Genomic DNA, 13823 nt, shown 5'->3' with positions numbered 1-13823 from the left:
GGGAGGGCTTTACCCTGGAACTCCTGCTCCCACTTTCAAGTAAAGTGATCAGCCTGACATATCCCAGTTAGGCTGCTCTCCTCCAGCCTTGCCAAGAACAGAGGCCAAATATAAGATCTTATCCAAATGACCCAGCTGTCACTAGCGGCAAACTTGGGAACGGAGCCTGCAATTATCTATAGCATACCCAGCCAAGCTTCAGCCCACACTGATGAGGAAGGTCAAAGTCGGGCCACCCATCGTATTCAGGCAGTTTATTGAAATTTTCATTTGTGGTGTCTATATTTGCTGCCTACTTTTGCTTTCCTGTCCTAGAGCTTATTCTATGAAAATCAAAAGTAGTAGAAAATTCATGCTCCTGATTACAATATTTAAGCTGAATTATTAAATTACTTCAAATCCTAATTGGTGATTTTCTTTTTCAGTAATGCAACACAAATGCCAAATGATACCAACTTGTGGATGATTTGAGTTAATTGTATTACATGATATCTTTTGCAAAATAGAATGGTTAAATCATGGATAAAATATATCTAAATGTTATTACTTCTAATATTTTAAATTTAATTTAATATCTTCTAGGTGACTCTGGTAAGAGCACCTCTTATCCTACTTTTCCCCTTCTTTTCTCCTATTTTTTTCTCTACATACACTCATTTTTGGAGGAAAATCCAGAAAATTACCCACTACATCAACTTTCCCATGATTTTGCTGGGAGAACTGGAAGAGATAGTCTGTAGTTAATTATTAATGGCTCTTTTATCTTTCTTCTAGTTTTGGTATATGCCTAACAGTTTTCCTTTCCAAGCCAACTCCAAAAGCTTATAAGTCCTGAACCCAATTTAGAAGTATCTTTTTCTCTGTGGACAGATAATTTTGAAATTTATAGTTAAGTAAGCTGGAGTAATTCAGTTAAGATGCAGATGATAAATTTGCAGGTGAGGTTTTTTTTTAAAAAAATATTTGCAGATGAATTCAGATGAGATATAATTACTTATTTCTTTCTTTATTTAGGCAGGGTTTCATTATTGTAGCCTTAGCAGCCCTTGAACTCCCTATGTAGACCAAGCTGGCCTCAAACTTGCAGAGATATGCCTACTTTGTTAACTCCAGATGCTGGTACTAAAGGTGTGAGCCACCACTCCTCACTTACAATTACACAATTTATTATAAATTATGCTAAATTACAGTTTTCACTAATTTCTTACAAGAAAATAAGATAAAAAATTCCAAGTATTGTTTTCAAAATTATTGTATCTAATTCTGTTAGATATTTCACTTTGACAATTTTTTACAAGTGTTTTTTTTAAGTGTCATTGGGTACATTGTTAAATTGTAAATGAAGCATTTAAAAAAAATCTCCCATCATAAACAGTAGTAGCATAATGAATTCCTAGATTGCATTTATAATTCCTTTTATGTCTTAACTCAATACTCAGCATCAAATAACTATTGGTAACTATGAGATTTAATTATCAATCTCCTGATCACCCAGGTCAGAGAAGAGTCAGCATCACAGTTGATGACCTGGAGTGAGATTATGGCTTATTCACACCAATAATCATGCACTTATAACTTTAAATCACCTCTATTAATCCCAAACACAGCAGCAGCTATCACCGTGAGCTAGAAACCCAGCCATGCATAGAGCTAAGGGCATTTGTTTCCCTGTGTTTGCTTGGATTTTCCAACTAACTGAGGGTTCCTGATTCCACAGTGCTATTGTGTGGATCAAGTGATCCCTGGTCACAAAAATACCCTGGAGACTGACTCCCCTGGCGTCCAGGTTCTGAGTGTGGTCAGGCATTCCACATGCCTAGCCGATGAGCTGTCTTTGCCGTGATGAGAGACTTCCTTCTCAGGTTTTGTAACTCCCAAGGAAAAGTAAAATGGAAAAAGCTATTTAGAAAAGTAGAAGTTATAAGAAAATGCATGCATAAATCTTGTTCAATTAATTTCTAAGGTCAGATGTATCTTTCTGGTCTTTTAAAAAGATAATCTTGTCCAAACAAGAATTTTTATAATATATGCATAGAATTGCAAACATCTGCTATACTGATTTCTTTAGTGTGAACAGCAACCAGGTATTGCTAATTATATCTTTGCCGTGCATACATGGGATACTCCAGTTTTAGTCTCCTTTTATGTGGTTTATTGTATTATGAAACACATTAAGACTGAGAGAAAAGAAACGACCCCCCCCCCCCGCAAAAAAAAAAAAAAACCGATTCCGTAGACCCTTTTCTCCTTTTTGCCTAGTGTCTGAATTTGTCTTGGAGAGTGAAATTTTTAGGTAGCATACTCATTTTTTGACAGTGCCCTTCTAAAGCTTCGGGTATCCTTGGCGTCCTGAGACTAACGGAGCACAACTCCCAGTGTGGCTCAGTCCCAGACAGCTGCTGAGTGAGGCTGGGGTGCAGAGTCCTTGCTCCGCCAGGGATCCGGCGCTGTGCTCAGAGTCCTACAGAACAAATGTACCCACTAGACTGGATGTAAAGCCTTGCACGATCTGCCTCAGAAACTCATCCCTTGAAGGATAACGGGACTGGGCAACGTGTAGTTGCGGGCTCCTCCTCATCTCTGTTCCCGGGATTTTACATGTTTTTCACAAGGGAATCATGCTTGAGTTAGAGGATCAGAGGAGTTCTTTCCTGCCACTCTAACCGGATTCCTACAGGGAAAGGAACCTTAGCATTCAGAGACCGCAGCCGGTGGTCCTCCAGTCCGAGGTAAAAGCAACGTCTTCTGAGTGGGGCTGCAAGAGCGCGGGTGCAACTTTTAGTTGCTGACTAAGCGGAACAGCACGGCCGCCTGCGCCCGCGCCTCCCCAGACCCCCAAGTGCATGAAAGACGGAGGGAACCAGCATGGCCAAAGCCGGAGCTCTTAGAAAGCCCTGCCTCTCGGAAACTTGCAAAGGGAGCAGGGGAAGGAGCCAGGGCTCATGCGAGAGCCGCGGGGAGGGCGGGGGTGGGGGGGGCTTCCGCCCCCTCGCTGCCCCCTCCTGCCACCCTCTCACCCGGACAGCTGTTCAGCTCTTGTAATTCATTGGCTTCCCCCGCCCCGCCTTCCAAATACCACCCCAATCCAGTTTAGCCCCCTGCCTCACCCTGCTGACCTAATAAGGCCATGCACACTGCAGGAGACCTATATAAAAGTCAGGACAGTTGGGGACGGCAGGACAACTGGAGCAAGGAAAGGAAGGAGCTGTCCAGCGCTGAGAAACAAGAAGGTGACCATGGCTAAGGAGTGGGGCTACGCCAGCCACAACGGTGAGTAGAGCCATGGCACTACAGGGTTGTCCTTGGCGTTACACAGATGTGCTGGCATAGGAGTAGTTAAGAACTACTAATGCTAGCATGTAGTGAGAACTTTCAGGTGTCCCATGCTGCTGGTCCTTTTAACATGGTTCACTGTTTTCCTTTCCACCGAGGATTCCGAAGCTCAGAGAGACACTGTAACTAGTCTAAGGCTGGATGATGTGTCTGAGAAGTCACTCAACCCCAAATCAGGTCTGGTTGGTCCTTACTCTGTGAAACTGAGCAGCGAGCACTTGGCCTCTTTAAGCCTGGGGCCCTGGTAACAATCATTGCTTTGATTATGAGTCAGCCCTCAGCCATGGGCAAGAGAAGAAAGCTGCAAAATAATGCAAAATCATGTGATCAATGTGTGATTCATTTCAAAGATAAGCTTTTCAAGTTACATGATTCCTAAGTGAGAGGAGGGACTGCATAGACTGAGATACTCTTCAAGCATAGATAAGCAAGGCTCCAAATAGGTTTGAAATGCAAAGTGCTATGTTGCTTAATCTGAACCCAAGACCTTTCTGTAACCACTTTCTGGCCTATGTGTATTTTGCTGGCTTAGTCCACTGGAAAGAGACCTTGGGTTGTACTATTAAATAAATAAATCCCCTTCCTTTTACTTCCTAGGTCCTGAGCATTGGCATGAACTTTATCCAATTGCCAAAGGGGACAACCAGTCACCCATTGAGCTGCATACTAAAGACATCAAGCATGACCCCTCTCTGCAGCCCTGGTCAGCATCTTATGATCCGGGCTCTGCTAAGACCATCCTGAACAACGGGAAGACCTGCAGAGTTGTGTTTGATGATACTTATGACAGGTCCAGTAAGTACAGCACCTAGGAAGGGTCATGTGGGTGTTTTCAGTATCTGTTGGCAAAATGCAGTTTGTGACACAGTAACAGAACTAGTGGGAAGGGGGAGAAGTTCATCCTTGAAATGGAGATGACATTTGGCTTGGCTCTAGTTGTAAAGAATTATATTTATGCAATGAAGAAGAATGCCATACCCTCTAACTAACTTTGGTTACCCTGTCGCTGAAAAATGGCCATGTGCCCAAGCTAAACATTAGCTACACATTCCAGAGACAGAGTATGGTTGAACAGGGAGTCCACATGGACTTTCTGAGTACCAAGAGATGAAGTTCATATGTTTCCTGATGATATGGAGAACAGACTCCCTCAAACAGAGAGAAATCAATAGGGTCATATCTTCCCTGGATAACTGGAAGGAGGCCAATCAATGGGGAAAGGTAGAGCCACTTTGAGTTCAGGTGACCTGGGTTCAGTACCTCAATGGGGATCAACCAAAGAATCTTTGTGGTGAGTGTTTCTGATGTATGTGACCACTTCTTCTTGGGGCAATGTTAGCATGAAATTGGAAACATATTATAATTTTTTTAAGTATAGACTAGTAACCAATCTGTGAAATAAAATAAGACTAATTTGACTTTATTTCAGACAGGCTTGGTGCCTGTCATCTATAAACCCACTCAAGAGGCAGAGACAAGAGGTTTGCCACAAATATGAGGCTAACCTGGTCTTGCTAATGAATTCCAGGCCAGTCAGATCTAAAGAGTGAAATTTTGTTTCAATTAAGCAGGCTTTATTTCATTGTAAACAAGTCTAAATAAGAATTATGCTTTAGTTATCAAGAATGTGATTTCCTAGAAGAACATTCCTCATAAGCTAAAATTTCCTTTATTGATATGCATGAATGAACATCCCAGTGATATCATAAGAAATAATGGTAGAGTGATCACTCCTACCTTCCAGTAAAGGAAAAGGACAGAAGCTTACCATTTCCTGAGCAGTTATTTCCTTTTGCTCTTTCCCATTTCCCCTTTGCCTTAAAAGCTGAAGCTCCATTTGGAAGGGGGAAAAACCAACAAAATTAGAAACCACAAGCAGAATCACATGAAATGCCATTTTTTAAAAAAAAATTGTTTTTAAAAATGGGATTGAACAGGAAACTACAGGTCAAACCACCTCCTTCCCATCGGATCAAGCTGGTTCAAGACTAGCATTATTGCTGTAGGTCTTCACTGTGGGTTTCCCTGTACCACTGAAAGAAACCAAGTCTTTCTAAAATAGCTGCTGTTACAATGCTGTTTCATTGCTGAATCTTGATTTTAGGGTTTCAGTACAGTTTTCAGTATCCTTTGGAAGATATTTGAATCTTTAAATTAATCTCCAGGCAGAATGAATTGAGACCAAATTACAGGAGAGTTTTAGACAAGTGCTATACAAGCCCCAACTAATGCCTAAGAATGATACATGTGTCATACATACATACATACACACATACATACACATTTATATAATGATTACATATACTTGTCCACCCTGACTAGCTTCCTGGGAAATTTCCGAACTTTTGTTTCCTCTGCCAGGAGCAGATACAATCTAAAATAGATGTGTATGAGAAGTACCCCTTGTCATCTAAGGAGAAGCACCACTGGAAGTGGGACACTCAGAAGGAGTTCCTGCCTGCTCAGTGATCCCTCACAGGGCACTGTGAGATGAGCACCATTTAAGTGCTTGATCTCAGTGAATCCTCACAGCAAGTCAAAAAGTACGGGATTATTATTTCCTTCTTAGAGATTCAAAGACCAGTTCAGAGAAGCTGAGTATCTTGCCTGAGATCACACAACGATGAGGGTGTCAACTCAGAAATGGTACTTAAATCCTGTCAGGTGCCCAGCTCTTCCCAACAGTACTGTACTACTAGCCTGTCCTCAGGGTTCTTATAGTATATCTGCCACTTTAATTTGTTTCCTAAAGTGTTAAAAGAACAAGATAAACAAGCAAAAATGAGAGAGAAAAGAAAATCCTTGCTCTGATATATTTTGACTTCAAGTTACAAGCACTTGGGGATGGCTCCATATTCCCAGAAGTTGACATCATCTTTTACCCATGGAGTCTTCTGTAGAGTGCTGGTTTCAGACAGGGTCCCGCAGAGGTAGGGGAACTCACCAGTCACCTTATTATCTTACTCACAGTGCTGAGGGGTGGTCCTCTCTCTGGACCCTACCGACTTCGCCAGTTCCATCTTCACTGGGGCTCCTCGGATGACCATGGCTCTGAGCACACAGTGGATGGAGTGAAGTATGCTGCTGAGGTAGGAGGAATGGCCTGATCCACTCGAGGTCTCAAATCGTTGAAACTGGAAATTTAAAAACAACTTCAGTACTCTTTCTGCTTCAGGCCTCCCACTCATAAAGTGAAGCCACCAAAGGTCAGAGAGAAGTGGGCAAATGGGTCAGCATCCTCAATGAAGATTCTCCAGATTATTTTGAGAAACGGGCACCTTGTTTAAGGCAGTAATTTGCAAATGGAATAAGATAAATCACCTCTCATTTTCATTAGGACATCAAGTCAAAATTCACTCTTCAAAAATCGAGAGCAAAAATTCATTCTTTCTGTTTCACTCTTTTCCAAAGATGTTGGTGAGCACTAGGATGGGATGGAAGTGTAATCATGGCAGCACACTATAGCTGATCCCATTGTGGCCATCACTGAGTACTTAACTGTTGGCTACATAAAACTTGAAAAAACTCCAAGTACTATCCAGGCTTGGCCTGGCTGGCTTCCAGATTAGATGAGATCCAGCACATTTAGGGTGGTATGGCCATTTCTCTACAGCCAATCTAGAAAGCTAGGGTAGAGACCAATAAATTATTAGGACTGTCTTCCTGGCTCGGCATTTCCTCCACCAGTGGAGAAAGTTCAGGCTAATTTTTTTTTTCCGAATGTGGAAAAGTCTTGGAGTGTGGTATTTGTACATGGGATTATCTCACATTTTTGAAATTGAATATAAATGTTTAACAGCTATAAACTATTCTCTTGCCATTTTAAGTAACTCAATATGGGCAACTTGATTACTTAAGCTGTGCTCATGTCCTAAATTAAGATATGCTTGCTGCCAGACACTGGAGCTCTGTCTATGAGGAGGCGCACAATTTCATACCCCCCTTTTTTTTGAACTATTGAAATTTCACCGAAGTACTGCTTATTAATATTTAGAATCTCATCAACTTCCATGAGAGTGTTCAGCAACAACCTGGAGACTGCACACATTTGGGTCTCTTGTGGATAATAATGCTCATTTCTGCATCCCAAGGATTTATCTCACAGCCTGTGTTTGGTGGTTGCAGCTTCACCTGGTTCACTGGAACCCGAAGTACAACACCTTTGGAGAAGCTCTAAAGCAACCCGATGGAATTGCTGTGGTTGGCATTTTTCTGAAGGTGAGGTAGACATTGATGGTAATTTTTTCTCGTTCAGAATGCAATCCCTTACTAATGTTTAGGAGACCATGCATTCCATTTTCCCCTTGTATCTGAAGCACGTGTGAGGGCAGGATCTTAAAAAGCCTATGAAGGCAAAGACAAGAGCAAGGGCGAGTGTGAGCATGACATGTGTCCATTTTCTTTTCACACCACTCTGTTTCCATCACACTGGAAACCAGAAAGCCAGTGCTGGGAACTTCTGGGATGCCAAGTGCCTGGCTGGACCTTCCCTCAGCTTAACGGGGCCACCACCCACAGAATCTCAGGCTAGGATGGCGCAAAGAATGTGTGTGTTGTTCAGCCAACCTTGGTTTAAAGAGGACTTAGTGACATTAACACATGAACTTCATGGTAACCCAATCTGAGTTTTAAGCCAGCGAATGACCTAGTTTGTTCTAGGTTCTGAATTCACTGGGAAGATTGTGAGGGGGAGATAGTAAGTTCGGTTGTGGAAACATAGTTTACTTTTGCTTTGGCTCTTTTAAAAAATGGAATGACTTTGCAGAGAGAGTCAAGGAAATAGAGTTGAACCAACATGTAATTTTGTGGTTTTGTACTTCAGAGAACTAAAATCCAAATTTAGATCAGAAAATATATATTCTACAGTCCTTCAGGGTGAATAAACTTATATTTGGCCCAACCTGAGACTATGGAAGACTTATAAACCCCAATTGCATGTGGATGGATCAAATAAGCTTTTATGATGATCTCCAATTATAGAGGAGGAAAAAACATCTTATTGGATGCCTATTTGCTTACAGATAGGACGGGAGAAAGGGGAATTCCAGATTCTCCTAGATGCCCTGGACAAAGTTAAGACTAAGGTAAGAGCAAATCAGATAAGGACTGCAAACCTAAGTCCCAACATATCAATTGTGTTTGAATTTCGGGAAAACCCTTCCACTGTCTGATGGATATCCTACGTTTGCATACAAAAGTAAATGCCAGGTGTTTGTTTAGTGTTGAGTCCTTAGAGCACGTTCACATCTGTTATTTCACTTGTCAGTCAGTCTATCAGATAAGGACTTTCCCCAGGAAGGTAAGTGAGAGGTTCCGGGGTCTCCTTCCCCACTCCATGGTGAGCACAGGATTGTTGAGCTTCTTCAGGCCTCCCACGGTCACTCTTTCAATCCTGGTATTGTCCTTTCCTGGTAGCCCCTATATACATTAAATATTAACAACAATCTCTTCTGACACAATTTGGTTATCTTTGAGATTATTCAAGTAGCTGCTTTTAAGTGTGGACACTGGAAGAAGTATTCTGAGCTTGAAATGTACTAAAGTGAAAGTCTTCAAATCAACCTCCAAGAAGTATTCTTCAATCTCAGTCTCCCGTGTGAGAAAGGACAGAGTAGCAGCCCCACACAGGGTGAAAACAAGGAATAAAATACTACAGTGACGGTAACAGATCAAGTCAGACATAAAGCAGATTTCTTTTCATCTGAGGTTTGCTAGTGAAGGGCCTGAACCTGTTCAAATGCCTGCTTTCCTTTCCGTTCTCATGAATGAATAAGTGAGGCCTCTAGGGGGCGATGAGTGCACGTGCCGGCTTAGAGTGCCTGCTCCTCCTGTCTTCCAGGGCAAGGAGGCTCCTTTCACGCACTTCGACCCGTCGTGCCTGTTCCCTGCTTGCCGGGACTACTGGACCTACCATGGCTCCTTCACCACCCCACCCTGCGAGGAATGCATCGTGTGGCTGCTGTTGAAGGAGCCTATGACCGTGAGCTCAGACCAGGTGAGCGCGACCGCAGAGCCCTGTGTGTGAACTGCGGGCTGAAGGCCTTTGCTAAAGCCGAAACACATAGACGCTGAATGCCAGATTGCTGGTGTGGTCCTCAGATGTCTCACGGTTGGCCCTCTAGAAGTTCCCACAGCCTGTTCAGCTTTATCCAAGGGAGCTTCCCAAGGGTAGTGGGACAATGCAATCTTGAAAGAGCAGGTGGGATCCTGAACTGGGTCTATGTAAGAGTAAGGACTGGCTAGGAGATGGGGTGGTAAATCCGGGCCTGAGGAAGAGAACGACGCAGAAGTGATTTAGCAGGACAGGTTTTGAGGAGTGCTGCGCTCCTCCAGCTTTTACCAGTAGAGAAGCTGAGGCTCAGTTTCTGAAACATAAATCAATTTCTCCACAAGGACAACCAAGCACAAAATCCTCATCCCAGTCCCAGCCTGTTTACTTCCAGGAGTTCCTGGCTGCTCTTCTCATTCCTGCCCTACTTCCATTCATCGAAAGAATGGACTGGTAACATGTACAAGACCGGGGCTTCAGGGAAAGCTAAGTGGGTGTGGACATGGAGAACATAGGTAAAGACGTGAAACACATAGGGCTCACAGCCCGGAACATGAATGTCTCACAGTAAGATCAGCTCACCAGCTGACTCCTTGGCCCAAGACAGTGGCTTATATGTTTCCTCCAGGGTGGACCCAAGAGCAAACCGACGTTAAAAAAATAAATGAATAAAATAAGGATTAGCTTTAACGGTCTTGTTCACTGGTATAAAGATTTTAAAAATGGAATGACAATTTTTAAATGAGGAAAGCTAAAACCATTTTATTACTAAAGCATAATATTTTTTTTATTTTATTTTTTGAGACAGGGTTTCTCTGTGTAGCTTTGCGCCTTTCCTGGAGCTCACTTGGTAGCCCAGGCTGGCCTCGAACTCACAGAGATCCCGAGTGCTGGGATTAAAGGCGTGCGCCACCACCGCTCGGCTATCTTAACTGTAAAAGTACAACATGTGCATGTATATGCATGTGTGTGAACACATGTGAGGTGGTCAGAGGACTACTTACAGCCCTCTGCCCTGTGGATTCTGGACATCGAAGGTTGTCAGGGTTGCCACAAGCACTTTTACACACTGAACCATCTCAACTACCAAGACATACTATTTTTATGAGAACTTCCTATTTTCTGATCCTTTATGGAAAAAAAGAAAAGAAAGGGTTAACATGTATAGCCCGATTTTAATTTCTTTCTCGTCCTTTAAAGTAATTTCATAAATACTTGAGTTGATTACACAGTGGAAGCCTACCAAGGTTTTTCTTATTTGCAGGCATACAATAAACCATCATCCCCTTCTATGTAAAATGTATACTTCATGCTGACCCCTCAATTTACAACAGGTGGGGAAGGTGGGTATCCAGAGAGCAGGGGATCCCGGATGTAAGGACCTGTTTATGGTACGAGCTGATGTTTGCCAACTCACGTCCTACCTCTGGAGACTTGGCTTGTGGTTTGCCTGGCTGGCTTGGACAGTCAGTGGTTTCTAACAGTCTGTTTCCCTTTGCAGATGGCCAAGCTGCGCAGCCTCTTCGCCAGCGCGGAGAATGAGCCCCCAGTGCCTCTGGTGGGGAACTGGCGCCCTCCGCAGCCGGTCAAGGGCAGGGTGGTGAGGGCCTCCTTCAAGTGAGGCTCTGGATTTGCCCTCTTCAGGAAAGAAAACTTGCTCCTGAAGAGTTGCCTGCCTCCTCCTCCTGGTGCTCTGTTTTCTAAGCTGTTCTAAAACACCTAGAGGGAAAAGATGCAGTCACGTGAAATAGCAACGCCTTTTGACACTCTCTAACCCAGAAGCATGAATTTCACACCTAACCTTTATAATAACCACCTTTTCTATAAAATTAGTATTTCTAGTATGGGTTCAATGAGGAAGAAATAGAAGAAGAGATATATACAACAATGACTTACTGAGCATATTGAATTTCTCACAATCTCAGGGCTCCTGTTTTCCAACTGAGTTACTGATATTACAGAAGTCATGCTGTGTGCGTGGGTGGGTACGGAGATGCGTGCCCACTGTTAGGATCATTGTGTTTTATCTCTTAATACCAGCAAAACTCCATTACTCGCTAAAATTTTGCCTACTACCAAGTTTACCTGGTTTAAATTGTCTGTAAAACACACACACACACACACACACACACACACACACACACACACACACACACGATCAGGTGTTTTAAAATGTTCAATCCAGCATTTGAATTTCTTCTCCATAAAGATGGTTTTCTTTGTCCAAAGCAGGGCCATTTCTTTTTTATTTCACTACTTTTATCTTTGCATGCTTATTAAAATAATAATAATAGTAATAATAAAAATAAAAACTGTCTCTGGTGTCTTCTGAGTTTGAGGTTGGAATGAATGATTCCTGGAACAGGAAGGAGTGGATGACAACTTGGTCACAGAAACTATAAAGACAGGATGTAAATGACAAGTGGGTGTATCCTCTTTTTAAACTGAAGACTTAAAACATTTGTATTAAGGTAGCATATGAAGTGACAGGTTTCATTATGGCATGCATACGAGTCATCATTATATTGTGTTCTAATTTAGCCGCTCCATCACTGCCCTCCCCCATCACATCTGCCCTCCGACCATCCCCTCCTCTGCTTCAACATCACATGAATCCCACTGTCCTCCCCTTTTAAGATGTCTTCTCCTCCCCTCATGATCCCCTTTATAGTTTCACGACCACCCATAAGTCCATAGATATTTATTATTTTAAGCCTAGGCCTTATTTGTCTTTCTGAGTCTGACTTATTTCCCCTAATAAGATTGTATTTTGTGTGCACAATTAATGGAAAAGTATTGTAAATGACAAAAATGGAGGAAACCTGGAATGACAATCTTCTCAAGTTTGTTTTTTGTAACTGAAGGGTCGCAATAAGAGTCAAATTCTGAGTTCAGATGCTGCATCCTTAGGAAAGGGGGAAAGGCAGTCGGTAAGGGCATCTAACTCAACTGCAGACCTGAGCAGTGGGTGTTGGTCAGTCTCATCACGTGAAAGGTCCCAGTGGGTCAAGTCAAAGCTGGATTCTGGCATGCAGGCCAGTGGGACCAGCCAGTGCTCCCTTTAGGCCAGATAGCACCTTTTATCACTGTTTGAAAAATGTACTTCAGAATGCTATGACCCAACAGCACAGAAACGCATATATTTGACTTTTAACATTTAATATCTCTAGACACAAAGTCCAACTGCACAGTCAGAGATATGGGTTATCTTTCGTTGCTTTGGTGGCCTACAAGTTAGCTACTGTAGAAAAGGGTAGCAATAAGCACATTACCTTAAGGAGTGAAAACGGCCCTGGATCAGGAGAGCCCTGAGACACTGGAAGTCAAATCATGTGACAAAGTCCTGGGAGGCTGAAGTTATTTAATAGATTACCACTTGGGTGAGGTAAAACCAGGTTGGTCAGTGTGAAAAGGATGTGTTAATTAAATCCCTTGAAATTAAGAGGTGTGGTGCTCTCATCATTAGTGGTAATACACAAGCTGCTTGTCTCAGGATACTTGGTTCGTCACATTTAGAGCATGGTAAAGAATGTATCCATTTTTTTTTATGCTGTGTGTGGGAGGCACACGGTTTCACACCAGTTAGAAATGGTTATTATTCTAGGACACAGGCTGGACAAGGCTGGAGGAGGCTGTCTCCCTGAACCATAAGCTCCCAGAGGGCATAGGCACTATTCCGGCCACTGGCATTTGCCTGTCACCTTATACTGTGTCCAGCAAAAAATAACCACTTGCCGAATTTCGTATGAACAGATGATGTCATGAAAATAGAGGGGTCCAGGGAAGGCCCAGCCTCTTGAACTTCACAGCACTTTGAATATTGATACTAACACCGCTTTTGCTCCTCTTAGTTGATGTCTTCCTAAAAAATCATTTCATTGACTGTAGGTGGAGACTCTCCAGTGTCCTGTCGGCCCTTGCTGTCAGTGATTGATAGTGCACACAACAATCAGCCATCTTAAGCCCCCCACACAACTGCCCCTAACGTGTGGTGCCGCAATAGACTTCTTTTGGAGTATTGAAGACAGGCATGCTTCTGTGTTTGAGGGACCATCATTTTCCAGATTAGGTCCAGGCCTCCAAATGATTGCACTTCAGGCTTCTGTAGCTTGCAGAGCAGTGTGCCAAGAGCTGCCACCTGAAAAGGCTCCAGAACACGCCAACCTTATTTTCCAGGGTATAATTGCAGGTATCTTAACATTTCAAAGTCTGGAGAAACCGATGTGAATTAAGTGTTTCGTAATCTTCAGATAATGGCATGTTGAAAAGCCTACAAGGAGAGCAACACGGGCAGGCAGCTGTTAGGTTGAGGGGTGCAAATTCGTGACAGGCCCGGGGTTTGTAAAATGGAGAGATACTGTATTTATGAGAAGGCAAATAATAATTCAGGACTTCAATGTAGAATGTTTCCAAATGCAAAATAAGTGAATCATTTTGTGGA

The 13823-nt window shown here is 42.8% G+C and overlaps 2 protein-coding genes across 3 annotated transcripts in view; one reads left to right on the top strand and one right to left on the bottom strand.

Annotated features, from left to right (window-relative positions):
- Ca1 (carbonic anhydrase 1) overlaps positions 1–13823 on the bottom strand; it is a 108813-nt gene that overhangs the window by 82971 nt on the left and 12019 nt on the right. The window contains exons 1-2 of one of the 2 annotated variants that reach the window (XM_052716112.1): positions 10807–10994; positions 6302–6467 (exon numbers count right to left, since the gene is read on the bottom strand). The gene's annotated coding sequence lies outside the window, so the exon portion shown is untranslated. Of the gene's footprint in view, positions 1–6301; positions 6468–10806; positions 10995–13823 lie in introns of those variants that run through there. The other variant, XM_052716113.1, reaches the window with a different exon arrangement.
- On the top strand, positions 2247–11699 carry Ca3 (carbonic anhydrase 3). Its single transcript, XM_052716111.1, has 7 exons — positions 2247–3270; positions 3931–4128; positions 6304–6422; positions 7459–7551; positions 8355–8417; positions 9173–9328; positions 10884–11699. Exons 1-7 carry the CDS (start codon positions 2943–2945, stop codon positions 11001–11003), a joined length of 1077 nt encoding a protein of 358 aa, XP_052572071.1. The 5' UTR covers positions 2247–2942; the 3' UTR covers positions 11004–11699.

The sequence above is a fragment of the Peromyscus californicus genome, unplaced genomic scaffold (genome assembly GCF_007827085.1).
Source record: "Peromyscus californicus insignis strain IS unplaced genomic scaffold, ASM782708v3 Scaffold_5__1_contigs__length_169319896, whole genome shotgun sequence".
Lineage (NCBI taxonomy): Eukaryota > Metazoa > Chordata > Mammalia > Rodentia > Cricetidae > Peromyscus > Peromyscus californicus.
The sequence above is the reverse complement of the archived record's forward strand: the minus strand, read 5'-3'. Positions and strand labels throughout refer to the sequence as shown.

Excerpts from the sequence above, each read along its gene's own strand:
- Ca3 (XM_052716111.1), top strand. The coding sequence starts at position 2,943 with ATGCGAGAGCCGCGGGGAGGGCGGGGGTGGGGGGGGCTTCCGCCCCCT. Across the intron at positions 8,418-9,172 it reads TGGACAAAGTTAAGACTAAG|GGCAAGGAGGCTCCTTTCAC; the intron begins GTAAGAGCAAAT and ends CCTGTCTTCCAG. Across the intron at positions 9,329-10,883 it reads TGACCGTGAGCTCAGACCAG|ATGGCCAAGCTGCGCAGCCT; the intron begins GTGAGCGCGACC and ends TTCCCTTTGCAG.